This window comes from Pollachius pollachius, assembly GCF_949987615.1.
Source record: "Pollachius pollachius genome assembly, contig: scaffold_208, whole genome shotgun sequence".
NCBI lineage: Eukaryota > Metazoa > Chordata > Actinopteri > Gadiformes > Gadidae > Pollachius > Pollachius pollachius.
Genome location: NW_027641457.1, coordinates 1 through 22,500, shown reverse-complemented (window position 1 = coordinate 22,500; position 22,500 = coordinate 1). Strand labels below are relative to the sequence as shown.

The 22,500-nt window shown below is 53.3% G+C and overlaps 1 protein-coding gene across 1 annotated transcript in view; it reads left to right on the top strand.

Moving 5' to 3' along the window:
• uggt2 (UDP-glucose glycoprotein glucosyltransferase 2) overlaps positions 1-21,960 on the top strand; it is a gene marked incomplete at its 3' end in the record, with an annotated part of 43,303 nt that extends 21,343 nt beyond the window's left edge. Inside the window, 15 exon segments of the mRNA XM_079759215.1 lie at positions 3,642-3,773; positions 4,958-5,088; positions 6,216-6,311; positions 7,054-7,156; positions 8,209-8,288; positions 10,805-10,994; positions 12,396-12,554; positions 13,157-13,242; positions 16,486-16,570; positions 17,458-17,540; positions 19,983-20,007; positions 20,009-20,085; positions 20,494-20,578; positions 21,272-21,454; positions 21,800-21,960. Of these exon segments, the coding sequence (XP_079615341.1) occupies positions 3,642-3,773; positions 4,958-5,088; positions 6,216-6,311; positions 7,054-7,156; positions 8,209-8,288; positions 10,805-10,994; positions 12,396-12,554; positions 13,157-13,242; positions 16,486-16,570; positions 17,458-17,540; positions 19,983-20,007; positions 20,009-20,085; positions 20,494-20,578; positions 21,272-21,454; positions 21,800-21,960 (1,676 nt within the window).
• Positions 21,961-22,500: the final 540 nt, after the last annotated feature.

The window sequence follows — 22,500 nt, the reverse complement described above, 5'->3', positions numbered from 1 at the left end:
TCGTACGTTCTGCATTCTACGTTCCACATTCTGCAGTCCGAGACGTTTCACAGGGAGAGAAGCGCATGCATGCGCTTCTCTCCCTGTGAAACGTCTCGGACTGTAGAATGTGGAGTGTTTAAGTAGGGGTTCTCAAATAGGGGTACACCTACCCTGCCCTGGTGTACTTTGGAGTACTCCGGGGGGGGGGGGGGACTCGGAAAATGTCTAAAAATAATAATTATCGTTAAAGGGGACATATTATGAAAACAGCACTTTTCCTGGGATTTGGGGTGGTGTTGTGGGTATATGGTGCTCCCACACGCATGCAAACTTTTGGATTGCATTTCTGGAAGCCGCCTGCCTCCAGCTACCAAACGAGCGAGTCAGTTTCGGCGCCCCCTCCTACGTAGGACGGGGGCATTTGAATATTACCTCCCACTTCCCCACTCCCCTCCAATCAGAGCATCGCTAAGATTTTGTGGACCAGTGGACAAGCAGCTCCGGCGGGGGGGAACTCGGCGCTAGCCCTGCAGCTGAGCTCCGGGAGTACAATCCCTTTCTCTGGCGCCGAGCTTAGAAAGGGATTGAACTCCCGGAGCTGAGCTGCCGGACTGCCGCCGAGTTCCCCCCCGCCGGAGCTGCTAGTCCGCTCGAGCTGCCACCTAGCTTCGGCGCCAGTTCAGCTCCCGGAGTACACCGCCGGACTGCGGCCGGACGGCTTCGACGGCGGCCGGACTGCAGTCCGGCCGCTCCGGCGCGGGGAGCTCGGAGGCAGTCGGGCAGCTCAGCTCCCGGAGTACAATCCCTTTCTACTCCATGTCGCGGTTCATGGACTTCAGAGAGTCAAGGCCAAAGTTCCTTCCCCCCAATTCTTCTCAACCATGGCCGAGATATCCCCCACTACGAGTCTTTACTTGTGGAAGTACCAGAGACGTCAGACACAGTCTTTATTATTCATAATATCATCCGAGGCGCACACTTTTGGCCGTGATATTAGATATATTATATAAATATCCGTATATAATATTATTATGTTATATTATATTATATAGATATAGATCTCCAGGAGTCAGCAAACGGCAACAATCCCTTCCCCTCCATGCTGTGGTTCAGTCTGACAGCTCATTGGTCAATGGGCAGCAGCTCATTTGCATCAACGCTACAGACACCAGAAACAGCGCATTCTGAAGAGACTGAAACAATAGCGGTAGACGATATTTTTTTTCCTAAAAGCTATTTCCAGCAAACAGCTTCAAAAACATGTTTTCTGGAACTCAAATACTATGTTTACTTGTTGGGAAAACACCATAATATGTCTCCTTTAAAAAAGTAACATTTCTGAAAATCTCAATACAATAGAGACAATAGAGAAAAATCTATAAAATAGACAAGTGGTTGAAATGTAAAATTGAAAACAAGGAGAAAAGAGAATCCGTGAAAACGAAAGCTGACCTTCGGAACCGTCTCTGCTGGCTTTACCGAAACATCCGATAACAATATCATTTGCGAAAAAATCACTTTCTTGTACCAACTCTCCACAAAAGGATGTAGCGTGCGCGTGCATGCAAAATATGGTGAAACAGCGCTTTGGCGTTTTTGAATCAATGAGACGAAAGTGAGTCTTCTACAGGTGCTTCACTAAACGCCGTTTCACATGGACCGCGGTTCTGCCGCTGTTGTCCGCATCCAGGGCGGGCGTTCTCACGCTGCCTCCGACCGCTGGCGTCCTTTCATGTCTCACGGCTTTCATTTCATCCCCCAGCAGAAAGTTAGAATGATGTTAGACTCGTTTGATGTGAGTACACACAATCGATAGAGAGAGAGAGAGAGAGAGAGAGAGAGAGAGAGGCAGAGAGAGGTAGATACAGAGGGGGGAGGGAGAGAGAGAGAGAGAGAGAGAGAAAGAGAGAGAGAGAGAGAGAGAGAGACAAAGAGGCAGAGAGAGATATATACAGAGGGGGGAGAGAGAGAGAGCAAGAGAGAGAGAGAGAGAGAGAGGGAGAGGAAGAGAGAGAAAGAGAAGGGGGAGAGAGGGAGAGAGAGATTGAGAGAGAGAGAGAGAGAGAGAGACAAAGAGGCAGAGAGAGAGAGGGAGAGGAAGAGAGAGAAAGAGAAAGGGGATAGGGGGAGAGAGGGAGAGAGAGATTGAGAGAGAGAGAGAGAGAGAGAGACAAAGAGGCAGAGAGAGATAGATACAGAGGGGGGAGAGAGAGAGGGAGAGAGAGAGAGAGAGAGAGAGAGACTCACTCACATCGGGAAGCTCTGTGTGACGCTCCACAGCTTGCAGATGCCAAGGCGAGCGGCCTACTCACTGTCAGTTCCACTCCATCCATCAGGTAGTGGCGGTGGGGGGAGGTATGGGGGAGAGGAGGTACACGAGGACCAGCTCAAACTGGATCTTTAAATATAAATTCCTGGCCGCTCCCCAGGGACAACCTGATGAATAGCCAACCCCCACGCCGGTCCTGCTTGTGTAGTTCGGTTGTGTCCGCCCGTGCCTGACCACCACTCTCCCTCCCTCCCTCCCCCCTTCTCTCCCCCCCCTCTCCCCTCCGTGTTCCTCCTCCCACTACTACCAGCGGTTGTTCTCGTCGGCACATTGTGGCTCCTCCAAGCTGTTCCCCCGGAGCCCGCCCACGCGCCCGCCGCGCCGTAAACAGAGACACACACAAACAGGATATACATAGCCCTTATTAGCCAATCACCCGGCAAGACCGAGCTGTCTGTCCCCTCGTTAGTGGCAGGAAATAGCCGGTGAGCCAGTGGGTCATATAACACACGTTGCGTCAGGGAAAGTGGTGCCCCACCCCCCATCCCCCAAAAAAAGAAACAACTGAGATGCTCAATTATTTCTCGGGGTAACAGCGGGCCGAGAGATTGGGCTGGAAATAACAGCGGCGGATAGCCGGGCTGCAGCTACGAGCTGGGACCGGGAGTCCAGGGATATGAGTTTATTATTGGCTGCCAGACAGACTTGCTGACTGAGTCGTGTTGACATTATTGGAATTTCTGCTGTTCTCCCGTGTTGGGGGGTGGGGGGGGTGTCAGGAAACTAATAACCCCCCACCACACCCTCCATGCACGCATGATTTGTTATGGACAAAATGGCCAAATGTTTAATTAAATGTTTGTTAGATTAATCATGAATTGATTAATTCCCTATCATTTTATTTTTCTTCGCGCACACCTCGGCTGACAGGCCGCGCGTCGTCTGGATGAAATATTAACGCGCCGGAGCGAGTGAGATCGAGAGGGAGAGGGAGAGACAGAGAGGGAGGGAGGGAGGGAGAGAGAGAGGGGGGAGGGAGGGAGGGAGGGAGTGAGAGAGGGGGGGAGGGAGGGAGGGAGAGACAGAGAGAGAGAGAGAGAGGGGGGGAGGGAGGGAGGGAGAGGGAGAGTGGCGCTCCGGCGCGGCCGAGAGGCGGGGGAAGCCTCAACGATTTCTGCGAATTGTTAGCGATTCTCTGCTCCCGCTGCATACATCATGTCTGGTGTCGATGCTCTGTGTTCTGACTCTGTCCCTGAGGGGGGGAGGGGGTCGCCCCGGGCCCGGCCGTCCCGGTCGTCCATCACGGCCCCCTCGGATACGAGCCCCCCCCCCCCTCGTCCCATCGACCCCGTCCCCGCGTCCTAAACCCCGGTTCGTTCCACCGCTGCAGGGTATGGACGCCGACGCCTTCGAGAAGAAGTTCAACACCATGGAGGTGGACTTCATCCGCAGCCAGCAGCTGTTCTGCAGAGACGTGCTGAAGCTGGGCGCCGGCCAGCGGGCCGTGGTCACCAACGGCAGGGTGAGACGGCCGCCCTGACGGGCACACACACCAGGGCGGGCTGGGGCAGGGGCGGTCGGCGACGCAGGGAGCTAAGCGCAAGAAACGATGCACTTTTTAACTTTGGAGTTGTCCTTGGGACTAAGTGAACCAACCATGTTGACACACGTGTGCACACACGCACACGCACACGCATTAACACAGGCACATACACACGCACACACACACACGCACACACACACATAACGCATGCACACACGCACACACATTAACACACACACATTAACGCATGCACACACACGCACATTAACACACACACACATTAACACACAAACACACACATTAACACACGCACACACATTAACACATGTACACAGACATTAACACACGCACACACATTAACACATGTGCACACACACGCACACATTCTCGCACACACATTAACACACACACACCAAACACACACACATTAAGACATGCACACACACACACATTAACACACACACACACACACATAGTACACATAGTAACACATAATTAGCAAAAAAGTAACACCTCACTTGTGGGGACGTTTGAGCGTTGGTCGGGCGTCGCCGATGGCAGTGTTGATAAAGTTGGTTCAGAAGAGTTTCCGTGAGATTTCAGCATCTTCCCCCCTCCTTGGAGGTCAAAGGGTCAGCGACATCGTAAAGCAATCTCCCCTAAACACACACACGTGTGTGTGTGTGTGTGCGTGTGTGTGTGTGTGTGTGTGTGTGTCTGAGTGGGTTTGGGCGTGTTTGCTTTGCCTTGTTAGTTGTGATGGGTGTGTGTGTCTGTTGGTGTGTGGGTCCCCACACAAACACACCAACAGACACACACACACCAACAGACACACACAAACATACACACACACACACGCACCAACACACACACACACAGACACACACACACACACACACACAGACACACACACACACACACACACACACACACCAACAGACACACACACACATGCAAACATACACACACACAAACACACACACACACACATCTCTAAAGACAACGAAAACACGGTGACACTAAACAGATTAAACAACGTGCCCCACTTACACGCGGCCTTACAGCCGTGTGACAAGGCGCTGAATAATGCATTGTGGGTAACAAAAAAAAACAGGAAGGAAGGCGGAGGTGAACCCTTTTGTTCCCCCCCCCCCCCCCCCCAGATCCTGGGGCCGCTGGGGGACCAGGAGGAGTTCACCCTGGAGGACTTCCAGCTTCTGGAGAAGATGACCTGGAGCAGCTCCACAGAGAAAGTCAAGGCCAGAGTCAAACACATGGGGCTGAAGGGCAAACAGTACGCTACCACACGCTACGCTATTACACGCGATGAAACGCTAGGTTACGCTACGTCAAGCTACGCTATGGCACGCTACGACACGATATGTTATGCTACGTCACGCTACGGCACGCTACGTCATGCTACTCCATGTTATGCTACGCTACGCTACGCTATGCAATGCTACGTTACGGTATGTAGGGCCACGTAACGCTATGTTATACAGTTCTAGGATATGTTCTGCTACGCTATGTTACGTTACGCTAAATGTTCCCGCCACTTGATTCCTGCCACCCTTCTTCTTTTTTAATTTATTCAATGGGTTTCAGTGGAAAGATGAAATACCTTCTCTAAGTCTTTCTCTCGTGACTGAGCCAAGACACTTCTCAAGCCTCCCCATCGTTTCTCTCTCCGTCTGTTTACCGTCCGCTCTCCTTTCATTAACGATCAAAGCCTTTTGTTCACATTTCTAAACGTTTTCCTTTGTGGAAGGCCGTGACGGTTCCTCCTGAGCAAAAGCCAACGTTTCATACAGAAGCAAAGCAACGGCACAATGTCTTCAATGTTAAAAGCTGTGGAATTTTGGATGTCGAAATGTAAACACAATTTAATTCATAACATTGAAATATTATTCATGTAGTCATCAAACGTATTTGTTTTGAATTCACCTCTTTGAAATTCAAGTTGTTCCTTTTCGCAGTTCCACATTTTAAAGCCTTGAATTTTCGGGTCTGTATTTTGACCAGTTGAGTATGAGTTATGAATATCGTGTTACTCCAACTTGAATATTGAATATTGAGTATCTCCAACTTGAATCTTTGCATCTGAATGAGTGAACATGACATGTTTTTTTTATTTCAAATCATGTTTTGGAATGGTTCAACTTGAAATGCCATGTTTGAAATTCAAAGAATCAAATCAAAACAAATAGATTCGGATGACCTTGTTTTCAAAGTGCAATGTTTCAATGCTAGGGATTCAATGGTGTCAACATCTCCATATCCAAAACTCCATCTTCCTTTTTTTTAAATGTCGAAACATGGCAGTGATTTTTTTAATTTGGGTCCGAGATGAGAGGCTTCAGCCCTTGCCCCAGCTGGTCGTCTTCAAACCGTGTCCTGAGTCTCGGCCTCCTGTCCTTACAGAGCCAGTGAGCTGATCATGAAGGTGGACGCCCTCCTGTCGGCCGCCCCTAAAGGAGAGACCAGGAAGGACGTCCCCTTCCCCAAAGACGTCCACAGGTGAGGAGTCACGTCCTCAGAGGTCCCCCTAGCATCGCCCCTCCGCCTCAGTCCGTAATGGAGCGCAGCATCCCCACGTTCATCATGTGATGGAACAGGGGCAAGGAGGCCTGGAGTACCCTTGTTTAATACATGACCCCCCCCCCCCACACTGACTAAGCACTGTGTAATGCTCTCTCGCTTCGTCTCTCCCCCTCTCTTTCTCTCGCTCCCTCTCATGCTATTTCCTCTTTTGTGTTTTTCTCTTTCTCTCCCTCTATATTTCTCTTTTCTCTCTCTTCCCCATCCCTCTCCCTCTCTCTCCTCCTCTCTCTCCTCTTTCCTCCTTCCCTCTCTCCCCTCCCCTCATCCCTCCCTCTCCTCCTCTCTCCTTTTCTCTCCCTCTCCCCTCTCTCTCCTCCCCCCCTCCTTCCCTCTCTCCCCACCCCTCCCTCTCCTCCTCTCTATCCTCTCTCCCTCTCCCCTCTCTCCCCTCTCTCTCTCCTCCCCCCCTCCTTCCCTCTCTCCCCACCCCTCCCTCCCTCTCCTCTCTATCCTCGCTCCTTCTCTCTCCCTCTCCCCTCTCTCTCCTCTCTCTCCCTCCCCCCCCTCCTTCCCTCTCTCCCCTCCCCTCACCCCTCCCTCTCCTCCTCCCTCTCCTCTCTCCTTCTCTCTCCCCTTCCCCCTCCCTCTCTCTCTCTCCTCTCTCCCCTCCCCTCACCCCTCCCTCTCTCTCTCCTCCCCCCTCTCTCTCTCCCCCCAGCGTGCTCCATCTCTCCCCCCGTGAGAGTGAGGTGGTGTTTGAAGCGGTGGCCGTCGTGGATCCGCTCAGTAGGGAGGCTCAGAAGCTGTCGTCGCTGCTCATGGTAAGCCCGGGTTCTCCTGCCTCCCGTTTCCTCCCCTCCTTCACCTCCTGCCTGAGCTCTCTGATGCTCACACCAGGAGCCAGAATCCTTTGCACATCAAGGGAGGGAAGGGAGCAGTGCTAAGCTTTTATTATTATGTTAAAAGATTAAAAATGTCCGCGTATGAACACGCCGTATGCTCTGCTCAATGTTTCCTCACACTGGAGCAGGCATTCCCGGTGACCAGACTCTATTCTTTAGGGGGCTTTTTACCAACGTTTGAAATGTAAAAGGCGCATTCTATTCAGAAAGCCGACTTTCTTTACTTCCACTACACAATGGCACTGAACACACAGACTCAGGGGCGCTTGTGAAGAAGTTTCTCGTCGTTTAAGCTTTGAGGAGTGTTTGTGTGTGTGTGTGTGTTTGTATGGATTTTGTTTTGCTGTGAAATGTCATTAGAAAGTTTACTCTCATTCAGAGTAATGCTCTCTGAATTAACCTAACAACAAACGGTAGAATCCGCAGCCCAACTGCAAGGGCACCACACCTGTCGGGTTGCTGTGTGAAACCTTAGAGTCCGGGCTGCACTGCGGACTGCAGTGGGTCTGAGTGTTAGACACAGAGAGAAGCTCTGGCCTTTCACGCGTTACAACGACGTGCTACGTCCTAGCTTAATGCCGCCGTCGCACAACGGTAATACTATGTATGAAGTAGGTGCAGCTGTAGTTCGTTTACATTTAGCCAAACCCCCCCTTCTCTCCTCGCTTTTACCTCTCTCTCCCCTCTCTCCCTCTCTCCCCTATTTTTCTCTCTTTCTGTCTCTCTCTCCCCTCTCCCTCTCTTCCCCCCTCCCTCCTCTCTCCCCTCCTTGTTTCTCTTGCCCTCTCTCCCCTCTTGTTTCCCCTCTCTCCCCCAGCCTCCTCTCTTCCTCTCTCTCCCTCCCTCACCCCTCTCTCTCTTTTTCTCCCACCTCTCCCCTCCCCTCCCCTGGTTCTGGTGTCATGTCCCTGCTGCGTCGAGTTTGTTTTGCTCCGAGCCCTAACCCCCCCCGTCCTGTCCCTCCCATGCAGGTGCTCAGTCAAGTGGTCAACGTGGAACTGCAGGTGTTTATGAACTGCCGGGCCAAGTTGTCCGAAATGCCCCTCAAGAGGTAAGGCTCCGCTTCCTCCACAGTAATTAAAGCTGCTTCTCTGGGCCGTCCCAGGTGCTCACGCTAGCTCAGCCGACTCTCTCTCTCTCTCTCATATATTCCCTGTCGATCGCTGTCTCTCGCTCGCTGTTGTACAGTTGTAGCGGATCAGATGCAATCTGCTTAATAACAGCACCTTATTGCTCTGGGCCTCCCCTTGCATCTCGGAGCAAATTGCTTCCAGGGTGCACTGTAGGGGTTCAAAACATTGCGATGGTGGAAAAAAAACAACAAATGAAAGGTTTGGAAACGGTTTGATTAACAATCTGGAGGATCACCGGCTGGATCTAATTTGATTGCGTTGAATAGTTTTTACCTTAGCATTGGTATATTAATGGCGTGATTGCCTTACAGACCGTAATGGATGGACTCATTTGTTGTCGGGGTGTTCTCCAAACGCATCTGCAACACCCCGTTATTATTTTCTTACCGCAGCACGGGCAAATTCGTCAAGGGGATTTGGTTTTTGTTCCTCCTTCTGTTTGAAGCGAGCGCACCTTCACCTCACCAGGCAGAAGATTCGAAGCAAAGAGGGTTATTATTATTTCAATCTGGGCCTAAGCAGCCTTACCCTGAAGGAGAGGGTTTGGAGCTCTGGTGGCGGCTCACAGAACAGGAAGTCACCGGAGTGAACCCGGCGCTGCCTGCTGAGAGCCATCTCCGCTCCGCAGACCCAGGCCGTGGCCCCGGGGGGCGGGAGGTGGCGATGGTGGGGACTCTCAGAGTTAGAGCTGCCTGCCTCTCTTGTCTTTTCCCCTCTTCTTTATTCTCCTTTCTCTCTCACTGGAGAGAATTGGTTCTCTCTTTCTGACGAGGGACCGATCCAATAAAGGGAGCGAGTGTTTCCTCCAGTGACTGGGTTATGCCTCAGTAATTTAATCCTCTGTCTCTCTTGTCCCGCCTTCTGTATCTTCATGAGCAGCAGTTTGCACTCCTCTCTCGCTTTTGCGCTCTCTTTCACTCTCTCTTTCTCCTTTTCTCTCTCTCTTGCTCTCTTGTTCGCTCTCTCTCTCTCTCTCGCTCTCTCTCGCTCTCTCTCTCTCTCGCTCTCTCTCTCTCTTGCTCTCTCTCTCTCTCTTGCTCTCTCTCTACATCTCTCTCTCTCTACATCTCTCTCTCTCGCTCTCTCTCTCTCTCTCTCTCTATGGGTGGGTGCCTACCTCTCTCTCTCTCTCTCTCCCTCTCTCTCTATGGGTGGGTGCCTACCTCTCTCTCTCTCTCTCTCTCTCTCTCTCTCTTTTGCGCTCTCTCTCTCTATGAATGGGTGCCTACCTCTCTCGGTCTCTCCCTCTCACTCTCTCTCTTACGCTCTCTCTGTATGGATGGGTGTCTCTCTCGGTCTCTCGGTCTCTCTCTCTCTCTCTTGCACTCTCTCTCTCTATGGGTGGATATCTACCTCTCTCTGCCCCAGAGAGCAAACTGTGCCCCTTCCACCTATCTTTTCCAGGAAGAAGGACCGACTGTCGCATTTCCTGAAATTAACTTCTAACAGAAAAAGCATTTTTCCTCGTGAAAATGCTTTGGTTTTACCTCCAGGCATGGATAAGGAAGAATTGGGTTTTAAGTGCCAAGGAAAGCCGGTGGAGATATTGATCGTTTGATACATTACACATATTCATTAGAGCTCCGCGGTGTCGGAGGAATGGCAGACAAAATGAAGCATTTGCATAAAGATTAGCCTGAAGCTCACCTCTGTAATAATGGGGAGAATGACGAGGCTAGCCTACTGTAGATCTGCCTGTTATTGCCTGGGTGGAAACGCTGCCAATAACATTGCTAGCACTCCCTGCCTGTTCTCTGAGAATATTGTGTATCTCCTGCTTTCTCAATATGACCCATCTGCCCCAGAAAGCGAATCATTGCTCAATGTGTCATCATTTCAGTGCTTCCCATCGAGAAGAGTGCTTTCTGTTTGATGGAACGGCTGTCTGAGTCTCTTCGGAGGGGGCTGTGTCCGGCTGGCCTGCTTCTGCTGTGCCTCTCACTCTGGAGTGTCTGTAAACAGGCTGCATGATGTTGACCTCTCCTCAGTGTGGTTTAACACACCGCTCTCACCTGGTGCCTGATGGGCTCCGCGTGGAACACATACAGCTCTCCTGTTCACCTCTCCGTCTCAGTCCTCCTCGTCTTGTGTCGACTCACCTCCTCCTGTATATACTCACACCTCCTCCTGTTCCTACACACACCTCCTCCTGTACCCATCTCCTCCTGTATATACTCACTCCTCCTCCTATACACACACACACACCATCTCCTGTACCCACCTCCTCCTATACATACTCACACCTCCTCCTATACATACGCCAGCTCCTTCTCCTCCTATTCATGCCCTAACGCCTCCTCCTCCTATCCCAGCTCCTCTTACCCACACACTCGCATGCCTCTCTCCTCCTCCTCCTCCTCCTCCTCCTCCTCCTGCTCCCCCTCCTGCTCCCCCTCCTCCTCCTCCTCCTCCTCACTCTCTCCCTCCCCCCCAGCTTCTACCGCCTGGTCCTGGAGGCTGACGTGAACTTCCTGGCCAACGACACCCTGTCGCCCGGCCCCGCGGCGCGCTTCAGCCAGCTCCCCGAGTCGCCCCTGCTCACCCTGAACATGATCACCCCCGACGGCTGGATGGTGGAGGCCGTGAGCAGCCCCCACGACCTGGACAACATCCACCTGCAGGAGGTCAGAGCGCCGCCCCAGCACCTGGAGCGCTCTGCTCCAACGGGTCTGATGATGATGATGATGATGATGATGATGATGATGATACGGGCTCGGTACATGAGGTCCCCTAGACTCTGAGTAGCCACCCCCTCCCACCCTGCCCCTATTGTATGTTGTGCGTCCTGTTGCACTTAATGTACGCACTGATCGTGTGTCGTATTGATTTGTAGTACTTGGTTATGTAGCACCTTATCCTAGCTATCTTTGTTGTGTACGGGGAATGGGTTAACCTGGTGATGGTTAGTGCTTGCCACTTGGTTCTGTGAACAACGTTGTACCGACAGCGATATATTGTTTCACTTTCTTATGATAAATGTACTAAATGTAAATGTATTCGATCAGCAATAGCAGGCCGCTACGGTGAAGCCGAACATGGGGGGGAATTATACCGAGAGAGAAATCATGTGTAGTTGTAGGATGTGATTGGTCCCATTATTGAACGCACTATCGATCAGCGATCGATAGTGCTTTCAATAATGGGACCAATTAAAACCACACTCTATTACTTATATATTCTACAAGTCAATAATGCTGGCCAGCCCGTACCTCTGTCTTAGTTCTCCTGGTTTACGAGAACCGTAGTCGACACTCCCAACACGTGCCAAGCTAGCCGAGCTACGCTAGTTCACACCACCCAGCTAGCCGGTGTCTGTCCCCCCTGACGGTGTCTGTCCCCCCTGACGGTGTCTGTCCCCCCCCCCCTGACGGTGTCCCCCCCCCTCCTCTCCTCCCCCCTCTCCCCCCCCCTCCTCTCCTCCCCCCTCTCCCCCCTCCTCTCCTCCCCCCTGACGGTGCCCCCCCCTCTCCTCTCCTCCCCCCTGACTGCCCCCCCTCTCCTCTCCTCTGTCCCTCCCCCCTCTCCTCTTCCCCCCCTCTCCTCTCCTCCCCCCTGACGGTGCCTCCCCCTCCTCTCCTCCCCCCTGACTGCCCCCCCTCTCCTCTCCTCCCCCCTGACGGTGCCCCCCCCCTCCTCTCCTCCCCCCTGACTGCCCCCCCTCTCCTCTCCTCCCCCCTGACTGCCCCCCCTCTCCTCTCCTCCCCCCTGACTGCCCCCCCTCTCCTCTCCTCCCCCCTGACTGCCCCCCCCCTCCTCTCCTCCCCCCTGACTGCCCCCCCTCTCCTCTCCTCCCCCCTGACGGTGTCCCCCCCTCTCCTCGCCCCTCTCCTCTGTCCCTCCCCCCTCTCCTCTTCCCCCCCTCTCCCCCCTCCCCGCTCTCCTCTCCTCCCCCCTGACGGTGTCCCCCTCTCCCCCCCTTCCCCCTCTCCTCTCCTCCCCCTGACGGTGCCCCCTCCCTCTCCTCTCCTCCCCTCTGACGGTGTTCTCCCCCTCTCCTCTCCTCCCCCCCCCCTCCCCCTCTCCAGGTGAACGCGGTGGTGAGGGCGGAGTACGAGCTGGAGCACCTGCTGCTGGAGGGCCACTGCTTCGACCTGACCACGGGCCAGCCCCCGCGGGGCCTCCAGTTCACCCTGGGCACCGGCCAGCACCCGCTCCGCCAGGACACCATCGTCATGGCCAACCTGGTCAGTGGCCCCCCGCCGGCCCCATGCTGCGTCTGTGTAGTCGGGGAGCGCGTCTGATGCCGGCGCCAGACCCAGGGATTAATTTTGGTTTATTCTGCCTTTGTCTAGAGGGGCCGTAGGGACGCTTTTAGAGATATTATGGGAGCGAGTGTCGTTTGTGGTTGTGAGGAATGGCATAGCTGTGGGCCCGCTGTGAAGGGGGCTGTGTGCTGCGAGAATGACTGTTCTGCCTCAACCACAACACTTAAACAGGGACACAGACAAAGATCGGGAGGGAGGGAGGGAGGGAGGGAGAGAGAGGTTTTTTCGTTGTTTAGTGCCAAAATCGTGCTCTCTTCTGCTCGGTTGGGCTCCATCTCTATACAACTCTAAAATCGTACCTACAGCACCTTGAAGCCTTTCTGATTGGTCCTGCTGACAATAAATAGACATCTTTTATGCAAGAGAACCATGGCCTGGATGGCAGGAGCATGCAGGACAATGCAACACACTCTAATCTACACGGCGCACCACACAAGCAACATTATGTACACATTGAGTCATGGATTCAGCCAGACGTTTAAGGCCTCTCTCTGAAGCCTGTGTCGCTCCTCTATCCACAGGGCTACTTCCAGCTGAAGGCCAACCCCGGAGCCTGGATCCTGAAGCTCCGCAAGGGCCGGTCGGAGGACATTTACCAGATCCTGGCGTGAGTGCAGCAGCTGCCGTTGTTTATTAGGGGTGTAACGGTACACAAAAAGTCACGATTCGGTACGTACCTCGGTCCTTAAGTCACGTTTCGGTATGTTTTTTCGGTACAGCAGGGTTAAAAGTTTATTAAACGGTGGTTCCCTGAACAAACTTATGTCAACAATGAAATCAAAGAAGTAGGTAAATACTGCTGAAAAAGAATTTCAATTTGATTTGCTTTGATGTATTAAATTGTATCAAACAAATGCCTTACACACATGAAAAGACATCAAATACAATTGAGGACCGAAATTAAACGGGCATCAAACCATTAGACCCGTACCGGAAAATGTCGGTACGCGTGTCGTTACACCCCTATTGTTTGTGTTGTGATTTGTGGTCCCTTGTGCGTCGCTGTGTCCTCGAGTCACATCACATTTGTGATCAGTCGCCGTCTCGACGTGACGCGACTCAATCGGAGATGAAACGGGGGAACGAGGTGAGCTAACGGTGCTAATTAGGAGGCTCCATCTGTGCGCCCCGCGTCGGAGGTGTTCGTCTTCCTGCCGCCGCTGCAGGTAGGACGCCCATCGCTATGGTAACGCGGCCAGCTGCTGACACCGTTGGAGGAGCTCAAGGTTTTAATATGAGAGAGAGAGAGAGAGAGAGACTAGCAGAGGGTGGGAGAGAAGGAGGGAGAGAGACTAGCACAGCCAGGGAGAGAGAGAGAGAGAGAGAGAGAGAGAGACTAGCAGAGGGTGAGAGAGAGAGAGAGAGAGACTAGAGAGTGCGAGAGAGAGAGAGAGAGAGACTAGAGAGTGCGAGAGAGAGAGAGAGAGAGAGAGAGAGAGAGAGAGAGACTATCACAGCCAGAGAGAGGGGGAGAGAGAGAGGGGGAGAGAGAGAGACTATCACAGCCAGGGAGAGAGAGAGAGGGGGAGAGAGAGAGACTAGCAGAGCGAGAGGGGGGGAGACATCACAGTACGGGGATGATTGATCTGGTCGCCCGTCCCGTGCAGGGCTCTCTCCGCAGCGCCGGTCTGTTTTAGAGTGCTGCAACACGCGTGGGGTGCAGGCCCGCTCCGCGTGTGCGAGCGGCGAGGGGTGGTGATTTACGGCTTGTTAGGCGCTGATAGAACATCAACATCTGACTTGGTTCGCGAGCGTTTTCAATGAACTCGAACGGTCGGAAAAACGACTCATTGGCGAGCGATCAGTCGTCGGCGTCGTCGCTATCAAAACGCTCGCACAAACGCCCGACGGCGTCGCGCACAGTCTCTGAGTGCAGAACCTCGCGTGTTTAAACGTAGAATCCACCCCTCATGCGAAGAGAACCCTGCTGGTCCCAGACCTGTTTTGGGAGACGCTGTCCGGACAGCGGCGGGTGGGACAGGATTGATGTCTCACCCGTCGCTGGCCATCGACACATAAAACGGAGGACGCCCGCAGCGCTGGGTTCCCTCCCAATCACCCGCGACAGGGCAGGATTTATGCCCCAATCCTCTAGGTGGAGCTAAAAGGTGATGTCATTCCTCACCTTGGCAGTGTCATCATTCTTGCGGTTAGCGGCGCTCTGGTTAGGTGTCCGATCGCCGGCCGCGCTGGGAGGGGCCCCCTCTCTCCCCCCTCTCTCTCCCCCCTCTCTCCCTCCGCCTCCCGGACCTCTGCACACTGTCTGCTGTGTTCAAGGCCTCCCCCCCCCGCCCACCTCCCTGTCCACCGCCTCTTCTCCCCTCTTCTCCCCTAATGTCTCTCCTCCCCCCCTAACCTTTCCTCTCCTAACTTCTCCTCTCCCCCCTCTCCTCCTCACCTCTCCTCTCCTCTCCCTCCTCCCCTCTCCTTGCCTCTCATCTCCTCTGGTGTCGTCTGTTCCTCTCTCCATCCTTTCCTCCGCTCTCTGCTCTCTGCTCTTTAACCCCTTTCAGCCCTAGCTCTGCCTCTCACGTTTCCTCTCCTCTTCCTCTCTCCTCTCCTCCTCATCGTGGCTGTCCGGTCCCAGCCTCTCCTCTCTCCTCCTCTCCTCTCTACTCCTGCTATCCTCTCCTCTTCCTCTCTCCTCTCCTCCCTGCTGTCCGGTCCCAGCCTCTCCTCTCTCCTCCTCTCTGCCTCTCAAGTCCTCGCCTTGCCTCTGTCCTCCTCACCCTCCTCCTCTCCTCCCTTATCATCCTCTGTTCAGAGCAGAGTTGCTATGTGCTCTGTGCTGCAGTATAACCCCAGCCCTGCAGGTCTCCGCTACAGTATAACCCAGTATATATATATATATATATATATATATATATATATCCAGTATAATCTCTGAGAGCTGCTGAAGGGAGAGGCAGGGAGAAAAAAAAAAAAGTCCCTTTTTCTCCAATGATCGGGGACATTTGTCTCCGTGATGAGGTTAATTCTCCGCCCTAAGTAAGCACGGCGGCCATGATCGCCGGCTGCCTATGACAGCGTATCGCTCATCCCCCCCCCCACCCCCACCCCCCTCCTCCACCGGGCTGATCCGCCCTCAGACCAATTACTGCGGGAGGGGCTCCACGCCGGGGCCCGTGACTCGCCCGCTCCCCGGCCGGTCTGGAAGCGGGGCTGGATGGTGGCGATAGTGGAGAGGCGATGATGGAGGAGGATAATAAAGAAGATTAGAGTGTGACCCTGGCAGCGGGCCCACTGCCTACTTTGCCGACGCTCGGTTTCCCCGGTCGGGGCCGCGCCCGTTTCCTGTCCTCCTTCGGACGTTTTTTTTTTTTTTTTTTTTTCACGTTTTACTTTTAATTCTCTCTCAGCCGCGGCTCAGTCTAAAACCCTGAGACACCGTGGCTGGAAATGTTAATTTAATTTGCTTGTTGTCTGAGTTATGGGATGTGGTTTGATGCAAATGCCGCAGACTTTGCGGGGGGGGGAATGGTAACCATGGACACGAGATCTGTGTCTGTGGCCGTTTGACGTGTGTTCTTTTTAAAGTTAGGATATTAGCCTTTGAATGTCATTTTACCTTTAAGTACCTTACTGCTGGGACCCAGCATTAAGTTATACGACGACTTGATAAGGGTAATGCGCGCTCCAGCCTGCTGCCTTAAGGTTAGGACCATGAGGTCATCTGTCAGTTCAGGGCCATGTGGTACCGTATCTGATGTGTTCTAAGACTACACGTAGACATCGCTGTGTTTAACATTAACTAAAAAACGGTGTTGTCGTCGATGGTGATGATGACGATGACGATGTCGAAGAGTCTCTCGAGGACGATGACTAATGAGCCGACGACGTTCTCTTCCAGGCACGACGGTACGGACTCCCCCGACGACGCCGGCGACGTGGTCGTCACGCTCAACAGCTTCCAAAGCAAGATCATCAAAGTCCGGGTACGTTCGGCTCCGCGTGTCTGACGCCACAGAACACAGCTTTAAGGGCTGATTACTGTCCCACGTTCACACAACGCAAGGGGGTTACGGACCCCTTGCGTCCTTGCGTCCACCGCAAGGGCCGGGCGTGCGCCTCCCAAAGATTGCAACCTTTCGTCGAGGCGACGGAGCAGCAAGGGCTGTGATTGGTCCGCTGACTAAAACCCGACGCAGAGCCATAAAGGTTCACGACTGCGTCGGAGCGTCTGCGTGGTCGTCGTGTTGCGTGAACGTGGAGCTATAATCAGCCCTTAACAATTCATCTTCTGGCTTACGATCGTTCAGTAATCAGTCCCTCCAGAAAAACGCGATTATGCGATCGCATAATTCAACGCATAATCAGCCAAAGTCTGCATATTCATGCTTTCACCGCATAAATTGCCGCTTTCCGCGCAAAATATGCGGGGCTTGCATGATTTCATAATCCCTGCATTATCGTTGCAAAAAAGTCACATATATCTTAGCAGAAAGTTGAAAAATGTTGCGTTTACTTCACACAAGAGCAGCCATTTCCCCCTGTTGCCATGGGAACGTTATGAAGTGACGTAATTACGCGACGTGAACGTCATCGAAAAGCTGCATTTTTCGCAAGTTCCCGCATTTTTTCGCAAGTTCCCGCGATTTTTGCAAGTTCCCGCAATTTCCTCGCATAAAATTGCATAAATATGCCGCATATTTCATCGCATTTTTTAAGAAAACGTGCCGCATAATCAAGGATTTTTGGCCGCAACAATCACAAAAAAACGCCACATTTTTCTGGAGGGACTGTACAGTAATGTGTCTCCCTTTTCCCGGTCAAACATCTCATAACGCCATCGACCGGCGCATCTCCCTTCTTCTCCATACAGGTGCAGAAGAAAGCGGACAAAATGAACGAGGATCTTCTGAGTGAATCTGTGGAGAGTCGAGGTCTGTGGGACTCCATCGCAAGGTGTGTGCGCGGTCGTCGTGGGCCAAGGGTTGGGTTTAGTCCGTGACCAGTAACCACTGACCAGTAACCACTGGCCCGGTGTATTGACCCCGCTGGGACCCACTGCCCGCCACCCATATGTTGATTCCACGTTTCAGGAGGCCTCAGTCTTCTCCGGGATCCAGACTGCAGTATTACGCTGTAAGAGCTAGTCTTGCAAAAAATATGTGCTTCTGTAGGTATGTGTGTATGCGCGGGTGCTTTGTGTGTGTGTGTGTGTTTGTGTGTGTGCGTGTTTGTGTGTCCTCTCCCCTAAGCACATTCTAACGGTGAGACCTGACCTCCTCACTAACTGCTTGCGGTGTGAAGTGTTTGGAGCACTTTTGAGGAAAGGTAGGCAGTGCGTTTAAGACCTCCTTAACGCGGTCATCATATTGGTTAGCATGCTAACGACGTTTAGGTAGGCATTGCTGCTGAGACTTCTTTAATACGGTCATCGTATCGGTTAGCATGCAGCGTGGGTTTGCTGCCCTGAAGCCGTTGCTTGTCATGAGTTCCGCTGTTTGGCTCGTCTTGTGTCTCGTTATTGTTTTAACATGCATCAATTAACATATCGTCTAATTCCTGTGACACGTGTGTTGTGAAACGTTTTGCTGGTGGTGGTGGTGGTGATGGAGGTGTTTGTGATGGTGGTGGTGGTGTTGTTCTTGGTGGTGGTGGAGGTGTTTTTGATGGTGGCGGTGACGGTGGTGGTGGCGTTGGTGGCGTTGCCGTCCTGGGCTCTGGATTATCAGCCGAGCTGTCCTCACCTGACTCGCTAAAGCTGCTTATCCAGCAGTGAGTCCTGGGCTGTTGGTGGAGGTCCTCTGTTGTGCTGCAGATCCCATTATCTGCCTCATAACGGATGTGCTTCATAATGGCGGGCTTAGCCGTATCAGGCCTCTTAGGGGCGCGGCACGCTCCCCGGTACCGGGGCTGGAAGTGGCCGGTTTGATCTCGTGTGTTGTGCGATGTTGGGGGAGAATTGGGGAGGATGGAAAAAGCGGAAACGTAATGATTGCAAGAAGTTTGACAGACGCATCGAATCCATGCATCACTGGCCTGGAAGATTGACTAGCGGACAAGGTTGTGTGTGTGTGTGTGCCTCCATCTTTCTTTCTCTCGCCTCTCTTCTCCTCTCTCTCCCTCTTTTTATTCTCTCTCTCTCTCTCTCTCTCTCTCTCTCTCTCTCTCTCTCTCTCTCTCTCTCTCTCTCTCTCTCTCTCTCTCTCTGAAGTGCTTTCCCAGAGTCTCCTGGCTGGGGGCGGTGCTGCCTGATTGAGTGTGCGAGAGACGAAAGACACTTTTCCCCTCCTCATCAGCAGTCTGTTAGCGGCAAGGACAGCCGGCCTGACTGCAGAACAAACATGTCCCCCAGCCAGCCGTCGTACAGGTCCACACTACCGGCCCGCGCCGGTATCACAACCTGTGGGGGTGTGTGTATGGGGATGGGTGTGTGTGGGGGGGGTTGGGGTTTTGTGTGTGTGAGTCAGGGTCTTTAAAAAGAGTAAGGGCAACAATATTTGGTCTTTGTGCTTTAGGTAAAAAAAACAACCTGTCATCAGATTTGTTATGTTTAAACACTACGGTCAGCATTTACGATGTATAAATATATAAATCTATGGCCTTTATTCGTACTGTTGTGCTTGAAGGAAAAACGATTTTCCGCAACATAAGACGCACTACGGCCTCGCCGCCGGCGGGACGTGGACACGTGCCTCGCGCCGGCGGGACTGAGGACCAGGCCCTTGGGTCTCCAGCGCCGCTCTGACGCCTCACAGCTCAGTCCGACCGCTGCTCCTACTCTGGGCTAGACGGGGTACCCCCAGCCCGCTGTGCCGGCGCTTTGAATTCGCCCTGCTACAGGGTCTGGAGAGCAATCACCAAGCTGGCTTTTCCCCCTGGCGCGCCATTGGCTGGTTTAACACAACGACGACAGGGAAGCGACGGCAAGCAGCCAATCGCGTACAGTGTCGTTTGAACCAGGCCCGTCGATCACGCCTCTGGTGCTGAAGAAGAGGACGGCAGCTTCCCCAGACCCCAGGCTAACTCCGGGCTCCACAGGGGCCCAGGGATGAGAGGGGCCCCCACCCAGGGTTGGGAGGGGTACAAGCTGCTGTAGATGTTCCTCTGCCCTAATGAGGGGACCGCCTCCTCGGTTTACAGCCAGCGGAGCTGAGGCCATGTTGTCTGTAACGCTGTCTGTCCGAAGAGCCTCCCTTTGTCGCTTCGCCTTAACCCGCACACGAGCGCATGGGGCGTGTTGTTTGTCGTCGCCGGATCCAGCGGACGCTTCGTACGACAGCTGGTTGTGTGTTGTGCGTTCGCTCCCGGCTTCACGCGGGCGTGCCGGCGACTGACAGGAAGTGAGGCGTCAGTCAGACGGCGGTCTTATGTAACGCGTCTGCACCCGTGTCTGTTTAGCATCACCGGCGGCTCGTCCAGGTCCAAACGACGCGGAGAAGAAGGAGGACGTGCTCAACATCTTCTCGGTGGCCTCGGGCCATTTGTACGAGCGCTTTCTCAGGTGGGTGAGGTGCACACACGCACGCACGCACGCACACACACACACACAAAACACAGACACACACCTGACACGCATGCACACGCACACACAAATACAAACACACACCCGACGCACACGTACGCCCACACAATACACAAATCATCTAACACACACAGCTCACACATGCACTTGTCATACATTCAAACACACACACACACACACCTCTGTCTGTTTCAGTCGACGGATTTAAGAGATCTAACCCCATGTGCTATCTCCCTCCCTCTCCCTCTCCCTCTCTCTCCCTCCCCCTCTCTCCCTCTCCCCCTCTCTTACTCCCCCTCTCCCTCTCTCTTACTCCCCCTCTCCCTCCCTCTCCCCCTCTCCCTCTCTCTCCCTATCCCTTTCTCCCTCTTCTCCTCCCCTCTCCAGAATAATGATGCTGTCGGTCCTTCGCCACACCAAAACACCTGTCAAGTTCTGGTTCCTCAAGAACTTCCTCTCCCCCTCCTTCAAGGTAGGGCTCTCGAAGAACACTTGACTATGCAAACCGCCTCTCTCTCCCCCCTCCTCCCCCCCCAGGGGAAGGACCTCCTGAGCCAGGGAGGTATCTGTGGATGGTCTGCCTATAGCAGCTCTCCTCCATATAGCATCGCTGCTGTTGATCATAAATAGAGGTAGGAGGCCCTAGGGGGCGCTGTCCTCTGTTGTTCGGCTTTTCTGATGACACCGACGGTTAAGCGCTGTTGGTTTTACTGCAGTATCCTTCAAAGTCGGCTTTAGGGAAATGGAGACGTCATTCCCCCCCCCCCCCCCCCCTCCGGCAGTACAACGTGTACAATGTGTTACTTAAAGCTGCACTATGTAACTTTGGTCCCAGGAGCTTTTCACTCCCTTTTACCTGAAGTAGAACGTTCCTCCAGAATATAAGACGCTCCTATTCCCAAGTCAATCCATCCAGGGAATTTCTGTCCAAAACTATTCTACTCTATATTAGCAGCTGGAGTCATAGCTAGTTACAGTTATAGCTACAACATTATGAGCTATTGCGTTAGCTAGCTACAGTTATAGCTAAATAATTGTTCTATAGCCGTAACTCGCGGCGGCTATCGGGAAACGGTTTACGGTTATGGCGGTTAAATACGGAGGGAATATTTTGGCGGGAAAGGAGGGGTTTCTCACGGAGGGGGCGGGGCTTGTGGCTCTGCAGGAGTCCATCCCCCACCTGGCGGAGGAGTACGGGTTCCAGTACGAGCTGGTCCAGTACAAGTGGCCGCGCTGGCTGCACCAGCAGACGGAGAAGCAGCGGCTCATCTGGGGCTACAAGATCCTGTTCCTGGACGTCCTGTTCCCCCTCGCCGTCGACAAGATCATCTTCGTGGACGCCGACCAGGTAGAGGGAAGGGGTGTGTGTGTGTGTGTGTGTGTGTGTGTGTGTGTGTGTGTGTGTGTGTGTGTGTGTGTGTGTGTGTGTGTGTGTGTGTGTGTGTGTGTGTGTGTGTGTGAGTGAGTGAATCGAGGACGTGTGTGTGTGAATCGAGGGCGTGTGTGTGTGTGTGTGTGTGTGAGAGAGTGCCGTGTTGGAATGCGTATGTGTTGTAGTGAGTATCAGTGTTTTGGTGTGTGTGTGTGTTGGTGAGAGAATCAGTGTGTGTTTGTGTGTGTGTGAATCGAGGGCGTGTGTGTGTGTGTGTGTGTCTGGCTAAATGCTCAATGCTCCTCCTTTATCCCCCCCCAGATTGTGCGTGCGGACCTGAAGGACCTCCGGGACCTCCCCCTGGACGGCGCCCCCTACGGCTACACGCCGTTCTGCGAGAGCCGCCGCGAGATGGACGGCTACCGCTTCTGGAAGAGCGGCTACTGGGCCTCGCACCTGGGCCACAGGAAGTACCACATCAGGTACTTCCTCCTCGACTCAACACTCAACACCTCTTTATTTGGCCCAAGGGGAATCACCTAGCACGTGGCAGCACATAGCATGGTAGCTCACCTTGTGTAGCACGGTAGCTCTCCTTGTGTAGCACCGGTAGCTCCCCTTGTGTAGCACGGTAGCTCTTCTTCTGTAGCACGGTAGCTCACCGTGTGTAGCACGGTAGCTCCCCTTGTGTAGCACGGTAGCTCTCCGTGTAGCACGGTAGCTCTTTCTTCTGTAGCACGGTAGCTCTCAAAAACTGTAGCATGGTAGCTCTCCTTGTGTAGCACGGTAGCTCTCCTTGTAGCTCTCCTTGTAGCTGTTCTTGTATAGCACGGTAGCTCTCCTTGTAGCTCTCCTTGTGTAGCATGGTAGCTTTTCTTCTGTAGCACGATAGCTCTCCTTGTGTAGCGCGATAGCTCTCCTTGTAGCTCTCTTTGTAGCTCTCCTTGTAGCTCTCTGTGTAGCATGGTAGCTCTCCTTGTAGCTCTCCTTCTGTAGCATGGTAGCTCTGTAGCATGGTAGCT